The sequence below is a fragment of the Enhydra lutris genome, unplaced genomic scaffold, assembly GCF_002288905.1.
Source record: "Enhydra lutris kenyoni isolate GAN:26980312 unplaced genomic scaffold, ASM228890v2 scaffoldscaffold7, whole genome shotgun sequence".
Classification (NCBI taxonomy): domain Eukaryota; kingdom Metazoa; phylum Chordata; class Mammalia; order Carnivora; family Mustelidae; genus Enhydra; species Enhydra lutris.
The window spans coordinates 35,439,314-35,459,830 of NW_019154091.1; the positions used below are offsets into that span (position 1 = coordinate 35,439,314).

The 20,517-nt window shown below is 39.6% G+C and overlaps 1 protein-coding gene across 2 annotated transcripts in view; it reads right to left on the reverse strand.

Moving 5' to 3' along the window:
* Positions 1–20,517, reverse strand: part of LOC111142106 (TANK binding kinase 1) — a 49,870-nt gene that overhangs the window by 25,415 nt on the left and 3,938 nt on the right. For both annotated transcript variants that reach the window (XM_022495063.1, XM_022495062.1), the window contains exons 3-5: positions 14,631–14,771; positions 9,988–10,117; positions 6,809–6,990 (exon numbers count right to left, since the gene is read on the reverse strand). In XM_022495063.1, the coding sequence (XP_022350771.1) occupies positions 6,809–6,990; positions 9,988–10,117; positions 14,631–14,771 (453 nt within the window). The remainder of the gene's footprint in view (positions 1–6,808; positions 6,991–9,987; positions 10,118–14,630; positions 14,772–20,517) is intronic.

Below are 20,517 nucleotides of genomic sequence, written 5' to 3' on the forward strand. Positions count from 1 at the left end.
CTCTACTTCCCATCATAGTAAAACTTCTCAAAATAGCTGTTTACATTTATAACTGTCTTATTTCCTCATCTCCTATTTAGGCCTATGGCATTAAATATTATTTATATACTCTAAGATTTTATTTATTTATTTCAGAGAGAGAGAGAGAGACAGCACAAATAGGCAGAGTAGAGTGGCAGTCACAAGGAGAAGCAGGATCCTGCTGAACATGGTATGGGGGCTCAATCTCAGGACCCCGGGCTCATAACCTGAGCAGAAGGCAGATGCTTAACCGACTGAGTCACCCAGGTGCACCTTATCTAATATTTTAACTCCCAAAACTATCTCCCGCCCTGAGCTCCAGATTCATATATTCTACTGTTTTCTCTAAAATCTAAAAAGTAGCTCAAACTTCACGTATCTAAAATAGACTCTTGGTCTTCACTCTCAAATTGGTTTCCTTCTAATCTTTACCTTCTTAAGTAAGCAGTACCACCATCTACCCAGTTGCTTATACCCCAAACCTTTCAGGCAGCCTTGATTCCTTTTCCTCGTCCCTGACATGCAGTCCATCAGAGCAAGTCAGATGAACTCTGAGATAAAAATAAAATTTTCTAAAATTATTTCACAGACTAGCCTGACTGGGTTGATTGCAATGGAGCAACCCAGACAAGTAGCTGGTCTGATGTTGAACACATGACTTTAAGCCCAGGAGACACTATATGAGAGTTCTGGAGTAGAGACAAATCTTAGAAGACATGGCTTAGGAGCTTACAGATCCAGACAGAGATTCTGGTGGACATTAAGCCCTGCAGAGTATAACCAGGGGTCATACATGCTTTGCCTCTTGACATTTGCCTTCACAGAAATGACGCATTAGAATTAAGATTCTTGAAAGATAAAGCTACAAGAGTGTATTATTATGGACCAAAGTAGAGCAGAGTTGACCAAAGATTTGATCATCCAAATCAAAACAAATGCCTTATGACACTATGATACGTGGTTGTGGCCCAAGGGCCTGGGAACCAATGCAAATGGCACCACTAGGAGGGTGTTTCTAAATAACACAATCTATGAATCTGACTCCCAAAGGGTCACAATCCCTGAATTTTATGTGTGGTGTATGGGAGGGGTGGGAGATGGGGATGGGGGATACTCTTTTGGGAAATATGCTTTATTTTTTTAAGATTTTATTTATTTATTTGAGACAGAATGAGAGAGAGAGAGCATGAGAGGGGAGCTCAGAGTGAGAAGCATACTTCCTGCCAAGCAGGGAGCCTGATGCGGGACTTGATTATGACCTGAGTGGAAGGCAGTTGCTTAACCAACAGAGCCACCCAGGTGCCTGTGAAATAGATTTTAATGCAAAATCAAAAGAGGTGATAAGCATGAGGGGTTTGAATTGAGTGTCCAAACTTATGCCTACCAGACATATGGGGTACAAGTGGTTTTGCTGTTTTATGGTGTAGCACATAAACTACTGTCCTTAGAAGTGCTAGCCAGACCTTTGACCCAATAGATGGTACTTAGTGTATAAATGGGACTGTGAACAGAATACCTGGATATGCCTGATAATCCTCTAGCACACGAGGAGTAGATACAGTGATTCTAAAAGAATACAAAGGGGGAATCTTCTCAAAAGGTGCAATAACACACTACCTAACTGGTAAAATTCCCTGCAGAGTGACTGAATGATACTGGCTTAATAGAGAGTGGTTAGATGTATCTGTGTTCACCAGCTCTCTCCTGAAAGTAAGACTTGTGTTTCTGGAGGGTTTGGTATTACTGGGCCTGGCCTTCCACACTTGGAATAGGAACATAAGAATAAACCTATTGTAAAACTCTCAGTTTATATTATTAAAATATCCATCATATTAAAAATGGTGGAAGAAGAATGTTGACATTTTCTTTGGACTTTCACAAAGGGTGGTGGGAGATTAAACATCTGGCCTGGGAATTCCAAAATGAGAAATTTTTTTCATTTAAATATAAATATTTCTGTGGGGCACCTGGGTGGCTCAGTGGGTTAAGCCTCTGCCTTCAGCTCAGGTCATGATCTCAGGGTCCTGGGATTCAGTCCCACGTCGGGCTCTCAGCTCAGCAAAGAACCTGCTTCCCCACCCCTTCTGCCTGCCTGCTTGTAATCTCTCTCTGTCAAAAAAATAAATAAAATCTTAAACACACACACACACACACACACACACACACACACATATATATATATATATATATATATATACATACACACACACACACACATAAATATATATAAATATTTCTAGATTGCTGAGCTTCAGGCTTTTATTTAACTCTTTTCTTTTTTTAAAGATTTTATTTATTTATTTGACAGACAGAGATCACAAGTAGGCAGAGAGGCAGGCAGAGAGAGAGGAGGAAGCAGGCTCCCCGCTGAGCAGAGAGCCCGATGCGGGGCTCCATCCCAGGACCCTAGGATCATCACCCGAGCCGAAGGCAGAGGCTTTAATCCACTGAGCCACCCAGGTGCCCCTTATTTAACTCTTTTAATAACTTCTGGTATTTTTAAAGATTTTACTTATTTATTGGATAGACAGAGATCACAAGTAGGCAGAGAAGCAGGCAGAGAGAGGAGGAAGCAGGCTCCCTGCTGAGCAGAGAGCCCGATGCGGGCTCGATCCCAGGACCCTGGGATCATGCCCTGAGCCGAAGGCAGAGGCCTTAACCCACTGAGCCACCCAGGCGCCCCTTATTTAACTCTTTTAATAACTTCTGGTATACTGTATTTGAAAACAGGGCTGGGCATAATATGGAACAGAAAATAGATTAGAGCAAAATTTCAGCCTGGAGTACAACATGAACTGCAGTTAAGCTAATGGTGTGTTCTTTCCATTTTAAGTTTGTTAAAAAGCAAAAGCTAAACTCTGGTCCTAGAAGGCTATGTGAAAGAGTAATAGTTGGTAATGGGTGGTCAACCTCATAAAGGCTGGTAAGGAATGGCTGTTTGTTTTGCTTTCCATGGTAAATGGGAAGAGCTACTGCTATTGAGTGGGCAGAGATCAGAGATGAAAGACATCCTGCTTAACAGGGAACAATTCTGAAAAATAAGCTTCTGATATCCAGCATGACTTTTGTCATCTATATGTCCAACGTGGGGCTCAAACTCACAACCCTGAGATCAAGAGTCCCACCCTCTACTGACTGAGCCAGCCAGGTGCCCTTACAGCATGACTTCTGAATATCCTGCCAGATAACTTGTACAGGTGAGAAGTCTATCATTCCATCTGATATATAAACATAAAATCTATTTGTACACAAAGTATTTTTGTAGCTACAAGAATGCAGCTCTATGTCAACCTACTTGTTTAGTTAGAAACCACGAAGAGTTACTCACTGCTTTGGAAAGTCATGCCGGTGACACCACCACCACTTGTGATGTGTGACTCATTAACAGAACACCCAAGTGATCACTGTACCTGCACTGGAAGTGGTAATGCACACAGGTGCAAGCATCAGATTCTTTAATGTCTGCTAGTGAAGCTGTTCCTAAACTTCCACATATTAAATATGATTTTATTTTCCCATATAATATTATTAAGATACTAGGTCATTTTCTTAATTAGGCATACAGGTTGATTATATCTAAGCATTTCATTTCAAGATACTGAAGGGAACATTGCAAAACATTTATTATAAAAAGGGAGTGATCATACGGAGTTGAAACCACTAGGCTATATGTTCTGGCTAGCCTCTGCTTATAACTCCAACTCCAACCCAGGAATCTCATGCATCTCGTTCACCATGGAAGCTCCAGGGCCTCCAACAGTGCCTGGCACACAGTAGGCACCCCATACATATTTGTTGGATGAATATAATCCATTTTGGGGTATTCTTATTAAAAGATTATCAAAATATAAGTACAGACTAATTTGGGGTTATATACTATTAACAGAACAATATTTATTTATTTATTTAACAAAACAATTTAAGATACCCTCATTCATGCTAGACTTAGAATAATCTGAATAAAGCTATGGGGCAGCTATACTTTATTCTTCATGGTATAAGTTTACAACAGCAGAATCCAACTGGAAAGAAGTCACAGAATCCAATACTTTTTTTTTTTTTTCTTTTTTTTAAGTAATCCCTATACCCAACTTGGGACTCAAATTCATGCCGAGATCAAGAGTCAGATGCTCTACCAACTGAGCCACTGCAGCGCCCTTTAAGTCTTTAAAGATAAAGTCCAGGGGCGCCTGGGTGGCTCAGTGGGTTAAGCCGCTGCCTTCGGCTCAGGTCATGATCCCAGGTCCTGGGTTCGAGCCCCACATCGGGCTTTCTGCTCAGTAGGGAGCCTGCTTCCTCCTCTCTCTCTGCCTGCCTCTCTGCCTACTTGTGATTTCTATCAAATAAATAAATAAAATCTTTAAAAAAAAAAATAAATAAATAAAAATAAAGATAAAGTCCAGAGCCAGAGGCAATTAGTGATAGTTTTTTATTATAAACTTCCTGACTACATGTTAAATGTACTTACTTCTTATTTTAAATTTTTGGTAATGAAATATAGTTGACATACAAGTTACATTGGTTTCAGGTATGTAACACAGTGATTAATAATTACAGGGGCGCTTGGGTGGCTCAGTGGATAGAGCATGCAACTCTTGATCTCAGGGTTGTGAGTTTGAGCCCCACACTGGGTGGGAAGCCTACTTTAAAAAAAATAATTCTAGGGGCGCCGGGGTGGCTCAGTGGGTTAAAGCCTCTGCCTTCGGCTCAGGTCATGGTCTCAGGGTCCTAGAATCGAGCCCCGCATCAGGCTCTCTGCTCAGCAGGGAGCCTGCTTCTTCCCTCTCTGCCTGCCTCTCTGTCCACTTGTGATCTCTCTCTGTCAAATAAATAAATATTAAAAAAAAAAAATTCTAAATTTAAAAAGTCTTTTAAAAAAACCAACCAACAAACAAAATTCTATACATTACACAAAGCTCAGCACTATATGTGTAGTTACCACAGGCAAAGGAAATGAAAGCAAAAATAAACTACTGGGACTACACCAAAATGAAAAGCTTTTGCACAGCAAAGGAAACCATCAATGAAACAAAAAGGCAACCTACTAAATGGGTGAAGATATTTGCAAATGATATCTCTGGTAAGGGGTTAATATCTAAGACGTATAAAGAACTCACACAGGGGCACCTAACTGGTTTAATCAGTGGAGTCTGCGACTCTTGATCTTGGGGTGTTAGTTCAAGCCACTTGTTGGGTATAGAGATTACTTAAAAATAAAATCTTAAAAAGAAAAAAAGAAGAACTCATACAACTCATAACCAAAAAACCATAAACCAGCTAATTAACAAATGGGCAGAAGATCTGAAAAGACATTTTTCTTTTTTCTTTTTTTTTAAAGATTTTATTTATTTATTTATTTATTTATTTTTAAAGATTTTATTTATTTATTTGTCAGAGAGAGAGAGGGAGAGCGAGCGAGCACAGGCAGGCAGAATGGCAGGCAGAGGCAGAGGGAGAAGCAGGCTCCCTGATGAGCAAGGAGCCTGATGTGGGACTCGATCCCAGGACGCTGGGATCATGACCTGAGCCGAAGGCAGCCGCCCAACCAACTGAGCCACCCAGGCGTCCCTTATTTATTTATTTGACAGAGATCACAAGTAGGCAGAGAGGCAGGCAGAGAGAGATAGAGGAGGAAGCAGGCTCTCTGCTGAGCAGAGAGCCCGATGTGGGGCTCGATCCCAGGACCCTGGGATCATGACCGGAGCTGAAGGCAGAGGCTTTAACCCACTGAGCCACCCAGGCACCCCGAAAAGACATTTTTCTGAAGAAGACATCCAGATGGCCAGTGGTCACAGGGAAGGATGCTCAACATCACTCATTATCAGGGAAATGCAAATCAAAACTATGAGATACCACCTCACACCAGTCAGGATGGCTAGCAATAAAAAGACAAGAAATAACAAGTGTTGGCAAGGATGTAAAGAAAAGGGGATCTTCAGGCACTGTTGGTGGGAATGTAAACTGGCAAAGCCACTGTGGAAAATAGTATGGTGGTTCCTTGAAAAATTAAATATACTTACTTTTAAGTATATTTTCTTGTTTATTTTTTTTTTAAGATTTTATTTATTTATTTGACACAGAGAGAGATCACAAGTAGGCAGAGAGCCAGGCAGAGAGAGGGGAAAGCAGGCCCCCTGCCAAGCAGAGAGCCCAACGCAGGGCTCCATCCCAGGACCCTGAGATCATGACCCGAGCCGAAGGCAGAGACTTAACCCACTGAGCCACCCAGGCGCCCCTTCTTAAGTGTTTCAAATGCTTACTAACTTTATACAAACACACCTACACAGTTTGAAACACAGAGCTTTTCTAGCTTTCTAGCATTTCAAGTTAGATCTTTTCAAAAGCATTTCATTTTTTGTGTTTCTAATAATGTTCCTTTCTGTCTTTCAATAACCGACCTCCCTGAATAGAATCTTCTGCTTCAGAATTATAACGAAATTTGCTCTATAGGGGTATCATTATAACAAACCTGTAATATATATTAACCGCTGTGATCCAAAAAAGGGAGCATTTACTAGCTACATGCTTCTGAAACATATATATAGCTTTTTCTCTTAATATAGATCCACAGCATTAGAAAAATTAAAGAACTTGAGTGTTATAAAACTTAAAAGAATCTTTAAAAGTAACAGCATTGCTAGATGACAATATCTAATTCCCTCATTACACACCATACACATGAGAATAAAAGCTTAATTTTTGTCATAAAAGTTAGTGACATTTTATAGTTGACCAGTCACCCATATTTACAACATACTCAGCTTTAAATAAGTGATACAGGACTTACCAAATATTCTTCTGTGCCATACAGAGAAACAAACTGCTCATCATCTTCTAATTCTCTAGCTGCACCAAAATCTGTGAGTTTGTACACAGACTGTCCATCTTCCCCTATAACACGCATGATATTCCCTGGCTTGATATCACGGTGCACTATGCCATTCTCTCGGAGATGATTCATTCCACCGACTTGATAAAATAAAACAAAGGAAATCATAATGTAGGCATCTATGTACATGTGTATGCACATCAAATTCATCCACATTCACTAAGTATGTTTTTCCGTAAGTTGGTCTAAAATCATTTTTACCAAAGAAATAACAGATGGTGTTTACATTTTATATCTCATGTCTGAGTAACACAGTTTAAGAATAAGGATCAATATGGTTTAGGGAAGAGTCCAATCTCTCTTAATTCAATAGTATTAGGAAATGGAACAAAATGGTCTTCAGCATAAAGACTTCCTGAATTACTTCTGGTTATATACATGTGGGTAATGTGCCTAAACTTAAGAATAATGATTCCTGAGAAATTGCCAATCTTTCACCACAGTTTCATATTTCTTTAGCTTGGAGAAAAATTCCATAAAATAGTAAACTGGACTCAATACATAAAACAGTAAAAAAGTAATTGAGGCAAAGTGTCAGACTGGCTTCCATAAGAATATATTTCTTACATGCTTAAAGCTGTTCTTCAAAGGTCATTTTCCTTTTTTTTTTTTTTTTTTTTTAAGGGTAAAGGGGCTACATTGCTGAAATTAATCTGTTTTGGCTAACTGACAAGCAGTGCCACTGAACACTAGTTTGAAACATTTGACAGCTGATATATGAATGTCTAAATATAACATACAAAAATAAGCTTATGGGTATCACATTCAATTATGAAAATTCAGGGCTACCTGTACACTTAGGAAGTCATCAATTATCTGTAACTTCTACTTGGTTAAACGGGCTGTAGCATACATTGTTTTTCTCTCATCTTATCCTCACCTAAAGGGTCTCCACACTGCTTCCATATCAAGTTCAAGAATTCCCACTAACCTTATGCCTTCTTTATCACTGGACTTTCCCATTCCTCAAATACTGATTCACTTCTCGTCAAGAAGATATTATTCCCTTTGGTTGCCATATTCTTTTTTTTTTTTTAAATAGCTTTGAGATAAAATTCATGTATCATAAAATTCAGCCTTTTAAAGTATACAACTGAGTAGTGTTTAGAAGAGTCAAAGTGTACAACCATCACCATTATTTTCAGAACATTTTCATTATGCCAAAAAGAAACCCCATACCTGTTAGCAGTCACTCCTCATAGCTGCCATCCCTTCAAACCGCTGGAAATGACTAATCTGCTTTCTGTTTCTATGGATTTGCCTATTCTGGACATTTCATATGAACAAAATCATAAATATTATGACCTTTGTGTCTGGTTTCCTTCACTTAGCATCATTTTTCAAGGTGCATCCATTTTATAGCATGTATCACTACTTCTCTCTTTTTTTTTTAAGTAAGCTCTAGGCCCAACTCATGACCCCAAGATCAAGAGTCACATGCTCCACTGACTGAGCGAGTCAAGTGCCCCATTTTTCTTTTTCATGAACGAGTAATATGTCATTGCATGGATAATGGACATTTTATTTATACATCAGTTGATGGACACTTGGGCTATTTCCACTTTTGGCTATTAGGAATATTGGTATACAAGTTTCTGTGTGGACAAGTTTTTAATTCTTGGGTAAATACCTAGCATTGGAATTGCTAAGTCACATGGTAATTCTATGTTTAATCTTTTGAGGAACTGCTAGACTATTTTCCCAAGTGGCTGTACTTTTTTACGATCCCACCACCTATATATTAGGGTCCAACTTTTTCACATCCTTGCCAACACCTGCTTTTGTTGTCTTTTTTTAAAAAAATAATTAATTAATAAGAGAGACAGAACATTCATGAGTAGAGGGAGGGGCAGAGGGAGAGGACCTTAAGCAGACTCCCTGGGGAGTGAGGTGCCCAAGACCAGGCTCAATCACATGACCCTGAGCTCATCATCTGAGCTCAAACCAAGGAATTGGGACACTCAATGGAATGAGCCACCCAGGTGCCCATTTTATCTTTCTGATTTGGCCATGCTAGGGAGTATGAAGTGGTATCACTTTGTAGTTTTGATTTGCATTTCCCTAATGACTAATAATCTTGATTCTCTTTTTATGTTCTCATTGGCCATATATGTTCACCTTCTTTGGAGAGATGTTTATCATTTTTATTTATTTTTATTTACTTATTTTTTTCTTTTGCCCATTTTAAATTGTGTTGTCTTTTGATTAAGTTGTTAGGATCAAAATTCCTTATCATATATGTGATTTGCAAATAACTTCTCTTGTTCTGTGGGTTGTCTTTTCACTTACTTGATATTGTCCTCTGAAACACAAATGTTTTTAATGTTGATGAAGTCCAGCTTATCTATTTTGAGTATTTATACTCCTGGTGTTGTATCTAAGAAAGTACTGCATAAAGATCTTCGGTTTTGAATACAAAAATAATATATTTACAATTCTTATGTCATTAGGGGCACCTAGGTGTCTCAGTTGGTTAAGGGTTAGACTCGATTATGGCTTGGGTCTTGATCTTGGGGTCATGAGTTCAAGCCCCGTGTTGGGCTCCATGCTGAGTCTGGAGCCTACTTTAAAAAAAAAATTCTTGGGGCACGTGGGTGGCTCAGCTGATTAATAATCTGCCTTTGGGGGGCGCCTGGGTGGCTCAGTGGGTTAAAGCCTCTGCCTTCAGCTCAGGTCATGATCCCGGGGTCCTGGGATCGAGCCCCACATCGGGCTCTCTGCTCAGCGGGGAGCCTGCTTCCTCCTCTCTCTCTCTCTCTCTGCCTGCCTGCCTACTTGTGATCTCTGTCAAATAAATAAATAAAATCTTTAAAAAAAAAAAAAATCTGCCTTTGGTTCAGGTCATGATCCCAGGGTACTGGGGTTGAGCCCGGCATTGGGCTGGGCTCCCTGCTCAGTGCGGAGTCTGCTCCTCCCCCTACTCCTCCCACCACTCGTGATCTCTTTCTGTCTCTCAAATAAAATCTTAAAAAAAAAAAAACAACCCTTATGTCATTAAATTATACACACATATAACTATAAAATCACACGTATATCTATATACACATATATTTATAAAATCATATAAACAAACATACCCACATCTCGCAAAACAATTAAAAATTCAGACTCTGGTAGTCCATAGGCATTAGATGGCTCTTCTAAAACAGTGTATAAACTTCCGCATGGACAAAATTCCATAATAAGTACTTTATGTCTTGTTGTTGTCTGGAAAAAAAAAATCACTGATTGAGACTCAATATAAAAGTTTTTATTATAGGCTAGTACTTATCTGATTTCACTTAAATGTAGAATATACTACAATAATGAACACACTATGAATTGCTTTACCTGGGATTTGTTAACTACCTATTGACTATACTTATATAATGATTAACAGCTTCTAAATTCCTATTGGATTTGTTTTTGAAAGATGATCAAACCACAATGAAAGCTGGCTAAATGTGAAATAGAAAAAAAATCACTGCTACACTGTTATAATGGTTCTTTAAAAATTTCTTTAATTTCTAATACATAATAGTACATTTACAACATTAATGTTTGAACAGATCTCTTAAAACACTTGAAATTCTTCTCATGACAAGTACTTCCACTTCAGGGAATGGAGTGCTAGTCTTAAAAACAAACAGATGGCAGAAGAGCCTAGTGGTCCCCCTCACAGCAGTCTGAGCTTGCTGATTTGCATATAAGCTGCTGATTTGTTTCAAACCTTTTAATGAATCATTGATTATAAGAAACATCACCAATTTAATAACAGCTTTTTAGGGAAAAAGAAATACTACCAAATTACATATATACACTGATTATAAGATACATTCCCACTTCAGGAACTTGAAAGTGTGATTATGAGTCTTAAAATCCAGTATTCATCTCCAATTTTTTTTGTGGTTATTTCCAATTTTTTATCCTTCCTTCCTTTTATAATTTTTCCTGCATATCCCCAAAACACTTTTATTGTTTTTTACATTTTATTTATTTATTTATTTGATAGAGAGAAAGAGAAACAGCAAGAGAGGGAATACAAGCAGGGGGGGTGGAAGAGGGAGAAGGCTTCCTGCCAAGCAGGGAGCCCAACTCAGCTCTGACCTGAGCCCAAGGCAGATGCTTAATGACTGAGCCTGGGCGCCCCAGGATTTTATTTATATGAGAGAGAGAGAGCATGAGAGGGGGAGTCAGAGGGAGAAGCAGATAGAGAGCACAAGGGGGGTAAAGTCAAAGGGAGAAGCAGACTTCGTACTGAGCAGGGAGCTGGGAGTCTGATATGGGACTTGATCCTGGGCCTCCAAGAGCATGACCTGAGCCAAAGGCAGTCACTTAAACAGCTGAGCTACTCAGGTGGCCCCCTAAAACACTTTCATAAACTATTTTATTTTTAAAAAGATTTTATTTATTTATTTGATGGGGGGGGGCGGGGACACAAGCTGAGGGGACGGGCAGAGGGAGAAGCAGACTCCTCACTGAACAGAGAGCCAGAACCGGAACTCGATTCCAGGACTCCGAGATTATAAGCTGAGTTGAAGGCAGCCACTTAACCCACTGAGTCACCCAGGTGCTCCCTTTTATAAACTATTTTAAATTTCTCTACTATTGAGTAGTTATAGAAAGAGAGAAATAACTTTAAAAGATTTTTGTTTTTAAATAATGAAGTAATATGTTGATGGTTGAAAACTTGGGAAATACCCACAATTCCATTACCTGGAGATAATTATGCTAATATTTTGGTGCATTTCCTTTCAGTCTATTTCTTATCTATCAAATCACATAAGAGATACAACATGATACTGTATATTCAAGACCACACTGTGTATTTATTTTTAATCCTGTTTTTCTGACATAACATTATACATAAACATGTTTCCAGATAATTAAAACTTTGGTAAATACCTCTTTTCATTACTGCTTAACTATTGTGTAGTGAAGAATAAATTTCACCCCAAGAGAGGTCAGGCTTTTGTTTGGCTTTGGCTATTAACAGGTGATTACTAGGCATCTGGAGTATCCTGTCTGCTAGAAGTCTTTCTCTGAATGGGGGCTTTGGCCATTAACAGTCTAATGATGTGATTTATGATGGAGGTTTTAGGATGTACAAGTCCATCTCAATTTCCAAAGGAAAACACAACTAAAGGTATTAGCCTGAACTTCTGGAAAGGGCTAAAGACAAAGTCAGCCATGCAGGCAGTATGTGATTGAGTCCCAACAGAAATTTTAGACACCAAAGGCTCAGGTGAGTTTCTGAGGCTGGCAATATTTTGTGTATACTATCATACATCAATACTAAGAGGGTACTGTATCTATGAGGAAAAGGAAGATTCATGTTTGGAATCCTCCTATAGAATCCTCCTATATTCTGTTCTATGAATTTCTTCCTTTGACTAGTTCTAATTTGTCTTCTTTTGCTAGAATAAAACTGTAACAACACTCCTTTCCTGAGTTCTCTGAGTCATTCAACATTTATTTTTTAAGACCTTACTTACTTATTTAGAAAGCGTGAGCATATGAGCAGGGGGGAGGGGCAGGGGAAAAAGGAGAGAACCGAAACCAGAGTGCGAGGGTCAATGTGGGGCTCAATCCCAGGACCCTGAGATCATGACTTGAGTGGAAATCAAGAGTTGGACATTCAGGGCACCTGGGTGGCTCAGTTGTTAAGTATCTACCTTTGGCTCAGGTCATGATCCCAAGGTCATGGGATCGAGCCCTGAATCCGACTCCCTGCTTGGCAAGAAGCTGGCTTCTCCCTCTTCCACTCCCTGTGCTTGTGTTCCCTCTCTCACTGTCATTCTCTCTGTCAAATAAATAAATAAAATCTTAAAAAAAAAAAAAGAGAGCTGGACACTTAACTGATTGAGCCACCCAGGCATCCTGAGTCATTCAAAATTCTAACATATTATCAAATCTGGGGGGTGCCTGGGTGGCTCAGTGGGTTAAAGCCTCTGCCTTCAGCTCAGGTCATTATCCCAGGGTCCTGGGATCGAGCCCTGAGTTGGGGAAGCAGGGAGCCTGCTTCCCCCTCTCTCTCTGCCTGTCTCTCTGCCTACTTGTTATCTCTCTCCCTGTTAAATAAGTAAATAAAATCTTAAAAAAAAAATCTGGGGACAGTCATGGGGAGCCCCAAATTTGTAGCCAGCTGGTCTGATGTGATGGTAGCCCTAGGGGACCGTTGAACTTGCAGCTAGTGTCTGAAAAAGCACAGTCTTCTGGGGACTGTTCTCTTTGTACAGTATGCCAAACTCTTCTGCAGCTGCTATCAGAGATCTTGAACAAACCTGGCAGGTAGAAGGCTACATTCTTTTTTTTTTTTTTTTTTTTTTAAAGATTTTATTTATTTATTTGACAGAGAGAGACACAATGAGAGAGGGAACACAAGCAGAGGGAGTAGGAAAGGGAGAAGCCAACTTCCTGCCAAGCAGGGAGCCCAATGTAGGGCTCAATCCCATGACCCTGGGATCATGAACTGAGCCAAAGGCGGCCATTGAACGACTGCACCACCCAGGTGTCCCTGGATGGCTACATTCTTAACCTCGAGTGTAACAAACTGAGTAACTATCCATCACATATTCTAACTTATTTAACCATTCTTTATCATAAACAGGGCAGCAATGAACATCTTTTTAATGACATTCTTTCTTTCTTCCTAATGACTTTCTTCTTTTCAGTTTCTTCCTAAAGTCAACTGTATCTTTTATATACTGTATTAACGTATACAGTATGTACTTATATACTGTATTAATTTCTGGATTCCTAGGATTTTTATTCTTTTACAAAGCCTTCTTCGTATTGTTTGACTTGCTCCTTTTATAATTATGTCAATTTAACCGCTCAGTTTTTATTTCTAGTAAAAATACTGGTAACCACAGCCTAGTATAAGAAATATACTACTTTTTCTGATTCCATGATACTTTATTTCCATTGTTATATCTCTTCAAGAATCTTTGAGGACAGGGGCGCCTGGGTGGCTCAGTGGGTTAAAGCCTCTGCCTTCGGCTCAGGTCACGATCTCAGAGTCCTGGGATCGAGCCCCACATCGGGCTCTCTGCTCAGCGGGGAGCCTGCTTCCTCCTCTCTCTCTGCCTGCCTCTCTGCCTACTTGTGATCTCTGTCAAATAAATAAATAAAATCTTAAAAAAAAAGATTTTATTTATTAATTTGACAGAGACACAGCGAGAGAGGGAACACAAGCAGGGGGAGTGGAAGAGGCAGAAGCAGGCATCCCGCTGAGCTAGGAGCCCGATGATTCGGGGCTCGATCCCAGGAGACTGGGATCATGACCTGAACAGAAGGCAGCCGCTTAAGGGCCTGAGCCACCCAGGTGCCCCTAAAATCTTTTTTTTAAGATTTTATTTATTACGGGGCGCCTGGGTGGCTCAGTGGATTAAACCTCTGCTTTCAGCTTGGGTCGTGATCTCAGGGTCCTGGGATCGAGCCCCACATCGGGCTCTCTGCTCAGCGGGGAGCCTGCTTCCTCCTCTCTCTCTGCCTGCCTCTCTGCCTACTTGTAATCTCTGTCTGTTAAATAAATAAATAAAATCTTAAAAAAAAAAAAAAAAAGAATCTTTGAGGACAAAAAAAAAAATCTTTGAGGACAGGATATTTGGTTAGATGAGCTCTAATTTTCATCACTTAAAAAACTTCATTGTTTATAAAACAATTTTTTATATTAGGTCATTTCTCCCGGATTGCAATAATTACAATAAATAAGATTAACTAAAGCTTGACTACTTACCTCCTCTTCAATAGCAAATAATTTGACAATATTTTTGTGATTGAGTTTTTTTAACACTTCAAATTCTCTCATTTGAACATCCACTGGACGAAGGAAGCTTATGTTATTAAATACTTTGATAGCAAATAAGTCACCAGTTTTCTAAAAAAAAGAGAGAAAGATTTTATTTATCTATAGTATTATAAAGAAGATTAAAAGGTACTATTAGAACTAACTATAGCAACTTATTTATCTTACAGAACACCCAAATATTTTTTAAGCATAGGTAACTGTACTAGAGCTCTTGATTTTTTTAAAAGCTAAAATCAATTGGTCAGCTGCTCCAAATTTCTCTCAAATTGTATGCTTCGAAATGAAGTAAAGGCTTTCTTTCAAATTAAAAAGCTTCCACGGGTGCCTGGCTGGCTTAGTCAGTAAAGCACGCAACTGCTGATCTCAGGGTCTTGAGTTCAAGCCCCACACTGGACCTATAGTCTACTTAAAAATAAACAAATACATAAAAGTTAAAAAAAAAAAGAAAAAGCTTCCATTATATGAGGCAAAGACAGTCACATATAAGAAGAGCTCTAGTAATATCAAATGTGAAAGTATATTTTAGATAGGAAAGTAGTATTTTAGAAGGGTTTCTCCAGGGCTTAATAATTTAAACAAAACAGGAAAAGAGAGATTGAAAACTATACTCCATATACAAAATTTCACTAAGAAGCTCAAAATAGGGATGCATGGATGGCTCATTTGGTTAAGCGTCCATCTTTGGATCAGGTCATCACCCCAGGGTCCTGGGATCCAGTCCTGCATCAGGTTCCCTGCTCAGTGGGGAGCCTGCTTCTCCCTCTACTTGTTCTGCCTGCAGCTCTCCCAGCTCATGTTCTCTCTCCCTCTAACAAATAAAATCTCAAAAAAACAAAAACCTCAAAGTAATGAAATTAACCGTTAAGAAATTCTCCAGAGCAACTGGGTGCCTCAGTTAGTTAAGTGCCCTACTCTTGGTTTCAGCTCCAGTCACGATGTCATGGGTCATAGAATTAAGCCCTGAATCAGGCTCCACGCTCAGTGGGGAGTCTGCTTTAAGATTCTCTCTCTCTGCCCCTCCCCCCAATTGCACACATGTGCACTCTCTCTCTCAAAATAAATTAACAAAATCTTAAAAAAAAGGAAAAGAAAAGGGTCAAGGGTCAAGGAAAAGAAAAATGGGTGCCTGGGTGGCTCATTCGGTTAAGCCTCTGCCTTTGACTCACATGATCCCAGGGTCCTGGGATCAAGACCCATGTTGGGCTCCATGCTTGGTGAGGAGCCTGCTTCTTCCTTTTCCTTGACCCTTCCCCCTGTGCATGTTTCTCTCTCTTCCCTCTCTCTCAGTCAGAGAATAAAAAAAAAAATCTTTAAAAAAAAAAAAAAAAAAAAAAAAGAAAAACACCACTCCCTAGCTGTAATACTGTGTGTGTGCAGATGTGCGTATGGAAGTAGAAGCTGGAGTTGGTCAGGTTCAAGTAGCCTATCCTCACTGGATTGCAACACTGCTGCCTTGGAGATCTTTCTGCAACTTCACCTAGATGACTAGAGCAGATTGTTTCTTTTTTTTTTTTTCTTTTTAAAGATTTTATTTATTTACTTGAAAGAGAAAGGCACAGCAAGAGAGGGAACACATGCAGGAGGAGTGGGAGAAAGAGAAGCAGGCTTCTTGCTGAGCAGGGAGCCCAAGGCAGGGCTCAATCCCAGGACCCTGGGATCATGACCTGAGCCAAAGGCAGACACTTAACCACTGAGCCACCCAGGTACCCCAAGATTGTTTCTTTACAGAGCCTTCTCTTAGAGGATCAAAGACATTTCCTTTTCTCTATGGATGTACCTGCAGCACCCCACTCTCACTCTCTCATGGAATACTGAAGTAGATTGCAAAGAAAATTACAATGCACAACTGTAGCTGGGAGGCACTCTTAGAGGTGCAAATGCTTAATTTCAGGTAAACATCACCTTCTTATATTCTTCATATTAACTTTGCTTTAAGGCTCTCTTCCAGACCCTCTCACCTCCTCCCAGTCATTCTAAGTGGCAAGCCTCTCCTTGGTGGTCAGTCCAGATTCTTTGAGTTTAATCTTACTTTTCCCATAATCCAAGGTTGAACTTCCCTGGAGCAAGTGGAAAGATCATTTCCTCTTTGACTTTGGGGTTTAAGCACCACCTGCCTAAAGATATTTCATGGCTGCCTGTCTGTCAGGATCTCCGTGCTATGCCGGCTTTGATGCCCTTTCCATAGCTTTCCACACAGATTCACTGCTCATAGCTAAAATCACCTCAGAAGCTGACAATCTTTTTCTTAGTCAGAATCTCATGATCTTTTCTCTTAAAACCATTTAACTGCCTGCGACGCCTGGGTGGCTCAGTCGGTTAAGCCGCTGCCCTTGGCTCAGGTCATGATTCCAGGGTTCTGGGATCAAATCCTGCATCCCATCGGGCTCCTTGCTCGGCAGGGAGCCTGCTTCTCTCTCCACCTCTGCCTGCCGCTCTGCCCCGCTTGTGTGCTTGTTCTCTCCCTGACAAATAAATAAATAAATAAATAAAATCTTAAAAAAAAAAACAACAAAAAACAACAAAAAAAAAACATTTAACTGCTTCACAACCTCTCATCAAGATCACTATTTGGAGACCACAATCTATGTGACATGATCACACCTCCCTCACTCTAGCTTACCACCCATTTTCAGACAATATGAAAATAGAATAACAACCAAACCACAGTTTAATTACACTGTTTTCCTATTTGTTCAACCAGAGTAAGAACACTGCTAAATCTAACTATCTAAATCTATCTACCAAAATATACCACAAGATTTCTCTTGAGGATACTTATTTTCAACTTAATCTAAAATTAGGAGAATCCTAACAGAGGAGCAACTGGGGAAAATAATACAATACTGCAAAGTGCCCACTGTGATCCAGGCTAGCATTTTCCATACTTTTGTAGTCCAAATCATACCTGTGAGATTACTGGCATATGTGTGGGAATGTACTGTTTTCCCTTTATTCAACTGCACAGTCACCTGTCATTCACTGTCCCTAACTCAAAGCATAGAGGAGGAATATTTAAAGGATCTCCATGCAGTTGGGATCTACATATAGCCGACCCTCGAACAATGAGGGTTAAGGGTGCTGACCCCCTGTGCAGTCAAAAATCCATATTTACCTTTGATTCTCCAAAGATTTAACTACCAATAGCTTACTGCTGCAGCCTTACTGAGAATATAAACAATTGATTAGTGTATATTTTGTATGTTACATGTATCCTTATAATAAAGCCAGAAAAGAAAATGTTATAAGAAATCATAAGGAAAAGAAAATATATTTACAGTACTGTACTGTATGTATTGAAGACAATATTCACATATAAGTGGACCCACACAGTTCAAACCCACATTGTTTAAGGGTTAAATGTATACATATAGGAAAATCAACACATCCTTCCTATAGCTCTTCCCTTTAACTTCACCATAATTTTTTTTTTAAGATTTTATTTATTTATTTGACAGAGATCACAAGTAGGCAGAGAGGCAGGCAGAGAGAGAGGAGGAAGCAGGCTCCCTGCTGAGCAGGCTCAATCCCAGAACCCTGGGATCATTACCTGGCCAAAGGCAGAGGCTTAACCCACTGAGCCACCCAGGTGCCCCTAACTTCATCATGATGAACATATACATACACATTCATCACATACACTAGTAACTAAAAACAGCTCAATGAGAAAGAGACAGACTACGGAAGTAATATACTTTGAATAACAAATAGTAAATTTGGAAATTTGGTCATTCCAGGCGGTAATACAAAAAGGTCTAACTAATATCATGGTTAAAAATTCTTAAATAGGGGTGCCTGGGTGACTCGTGGGTTAGGCCTCTGCCTTTGGCTCAGGTCATGATCTCAGGGTCCTGGGATCAAGCCCTGCATCGGGCTCTCTGCTCGGTGGGGAGCCTGCTTCCTCCTCTCTCTCTCTGCCTGCCTCTCTGCCTACTTGTGATCTCTGTCAAATAAATAAATAAATAAAACCTTAAAAAAAAATTCTTAAATAAAATGGTGAGTGTTGTGAAGTGTGTAAGCCTGATGATTCACAGACCTCTACCCCAGGGCAAATAATACATTATAAGTTAATAAAAACAATTAATTTTAAAAAGGGGGAGAGGAAAAAAAAATTCTTCTTCTTCTTCTTTTTTTTTTTTTAGAAGTGCAGAGGGAGGGGCGCCTGGGTGGCTCAATGGGTTAAAGCCCCTGCCTTCAACTCCGGTCATGATCCCAGGGTCCTGGGATCGAGCCCCGCATCGGGCTCTCTGGTCAGTGGGGAGCCTGCTTCCTCCTCTCTCTCTGCCTGCTTCTCTGCCTACTTGTGATCTCTGTCTGTCAAGTAAATAAATAAAGAAAATCTTTAAAAAAAAAGAAGAAGTGCAGAGGGAGAGAGAGAATCTTTTTTTTTTTTTTTAAGATTTTATTTATTTATTTGACAGAGAGAGAGAGATCACAGTAGGCAGGCAGAGAGATAGGGGAAGCAGGCTCTCTGCTGAGCTGAGAGCCTAATGTGGGGCTCGATCCCAGGACCCTAGATCATGACCTGAGCCAAAGGCAGAGGCTTAACCCACTGAGCCACCCAGGCACCCTGGAAAAAAAAATTCTTAAATAGTTAAGGACAAGCGGGATTTTTCAGGCATAGTCCTAAACCTCTGAAATTGATGTCACTAAGAACAAACATGATTTCTCAAAATACATCTGTGGGAAGAATACTAGGGACTGAATATTAAACTGACTCTTCACAGTCTTTTAAGTAAATTCCTATGACTCTCAAATCCTTATTTTAGGCCTTCTGACTATATGGGATAAAATACATTTCTGTTCCCTTTGAAGAAGAACTTTGGGTTATCTTAGGGTGGTCTAATCTGTCCTCATTCTTCATTCTTTTATTCCACAAACATTTGCAGAATGCCTACTATATATAGGAACTTAAATGAAGGACACCAAGTATCTAAGGAAGGAAAGAGGACCAGAATACATGGAATATGCCTCCCCTAATTTCTGTCACTACTGACTACCTATTATTCCATCAGTTTCCAATTTACATCCTTTCCAACACCAGCTAAACCCAAAACTCTTTGTGGGAAGGAACTGCACGTTATTTGCGGTTATGTTCACTAGATCCGTCACAGTGCCTGTCACGTACCAAGTGATTATTAAAGTTTGTTAAGTTAATTTGGGTCACAGGAAGACAGACAGACAGATGTGGTCTCAACACTGAATCTTGTGTCACCACCCATTTTCTTTTCTTCTTGGCACAGGGCATAGAACAAAAACAATTTCTAGGGCAGGAATATCCAAAGTTGACCATATGGACTTGATAAAGAACCCAGAACCTGTGGACAATTCTGGAATCTGAGGGAAAAAGGCTAAAAGCTGTATGACACTTCTGATTCAGTAGCTACGAACCAGAGGCTGTTTACAGTCAGCGTCTCTCCTCAGAGGAAACAGCCCCTCCCCTCTGAATGCTTATCTTATTCTTTCTGACAGAACTGACTGGCAATCACACAGCTATAGGAAAACATGAAACTCCTCCTTACTCAAATATTTAAAGCTCTTGTTTCTGAAAATAAGAACTTAAAAGTCTCCGAATATCATTTAGTCAAAAAGAGTTCACAGTGCTGAAAAATTAGTGGATTATTTGCATTATAAAAGATTTTTTCCCTATTATTTTTCCAGCTTCCTTTCCAGAATAGAAACTTTAATGATCTTAAATTTCTTTATTTTAAGTTATTTTAATTATGTTTAATTTCATCTTCCAATATAGAATCTGACAGAAAATCTTTTTTGGTTCTTTTTTTTTTTTTTTTAAGATTTTATTTATTTATTTGAGAGA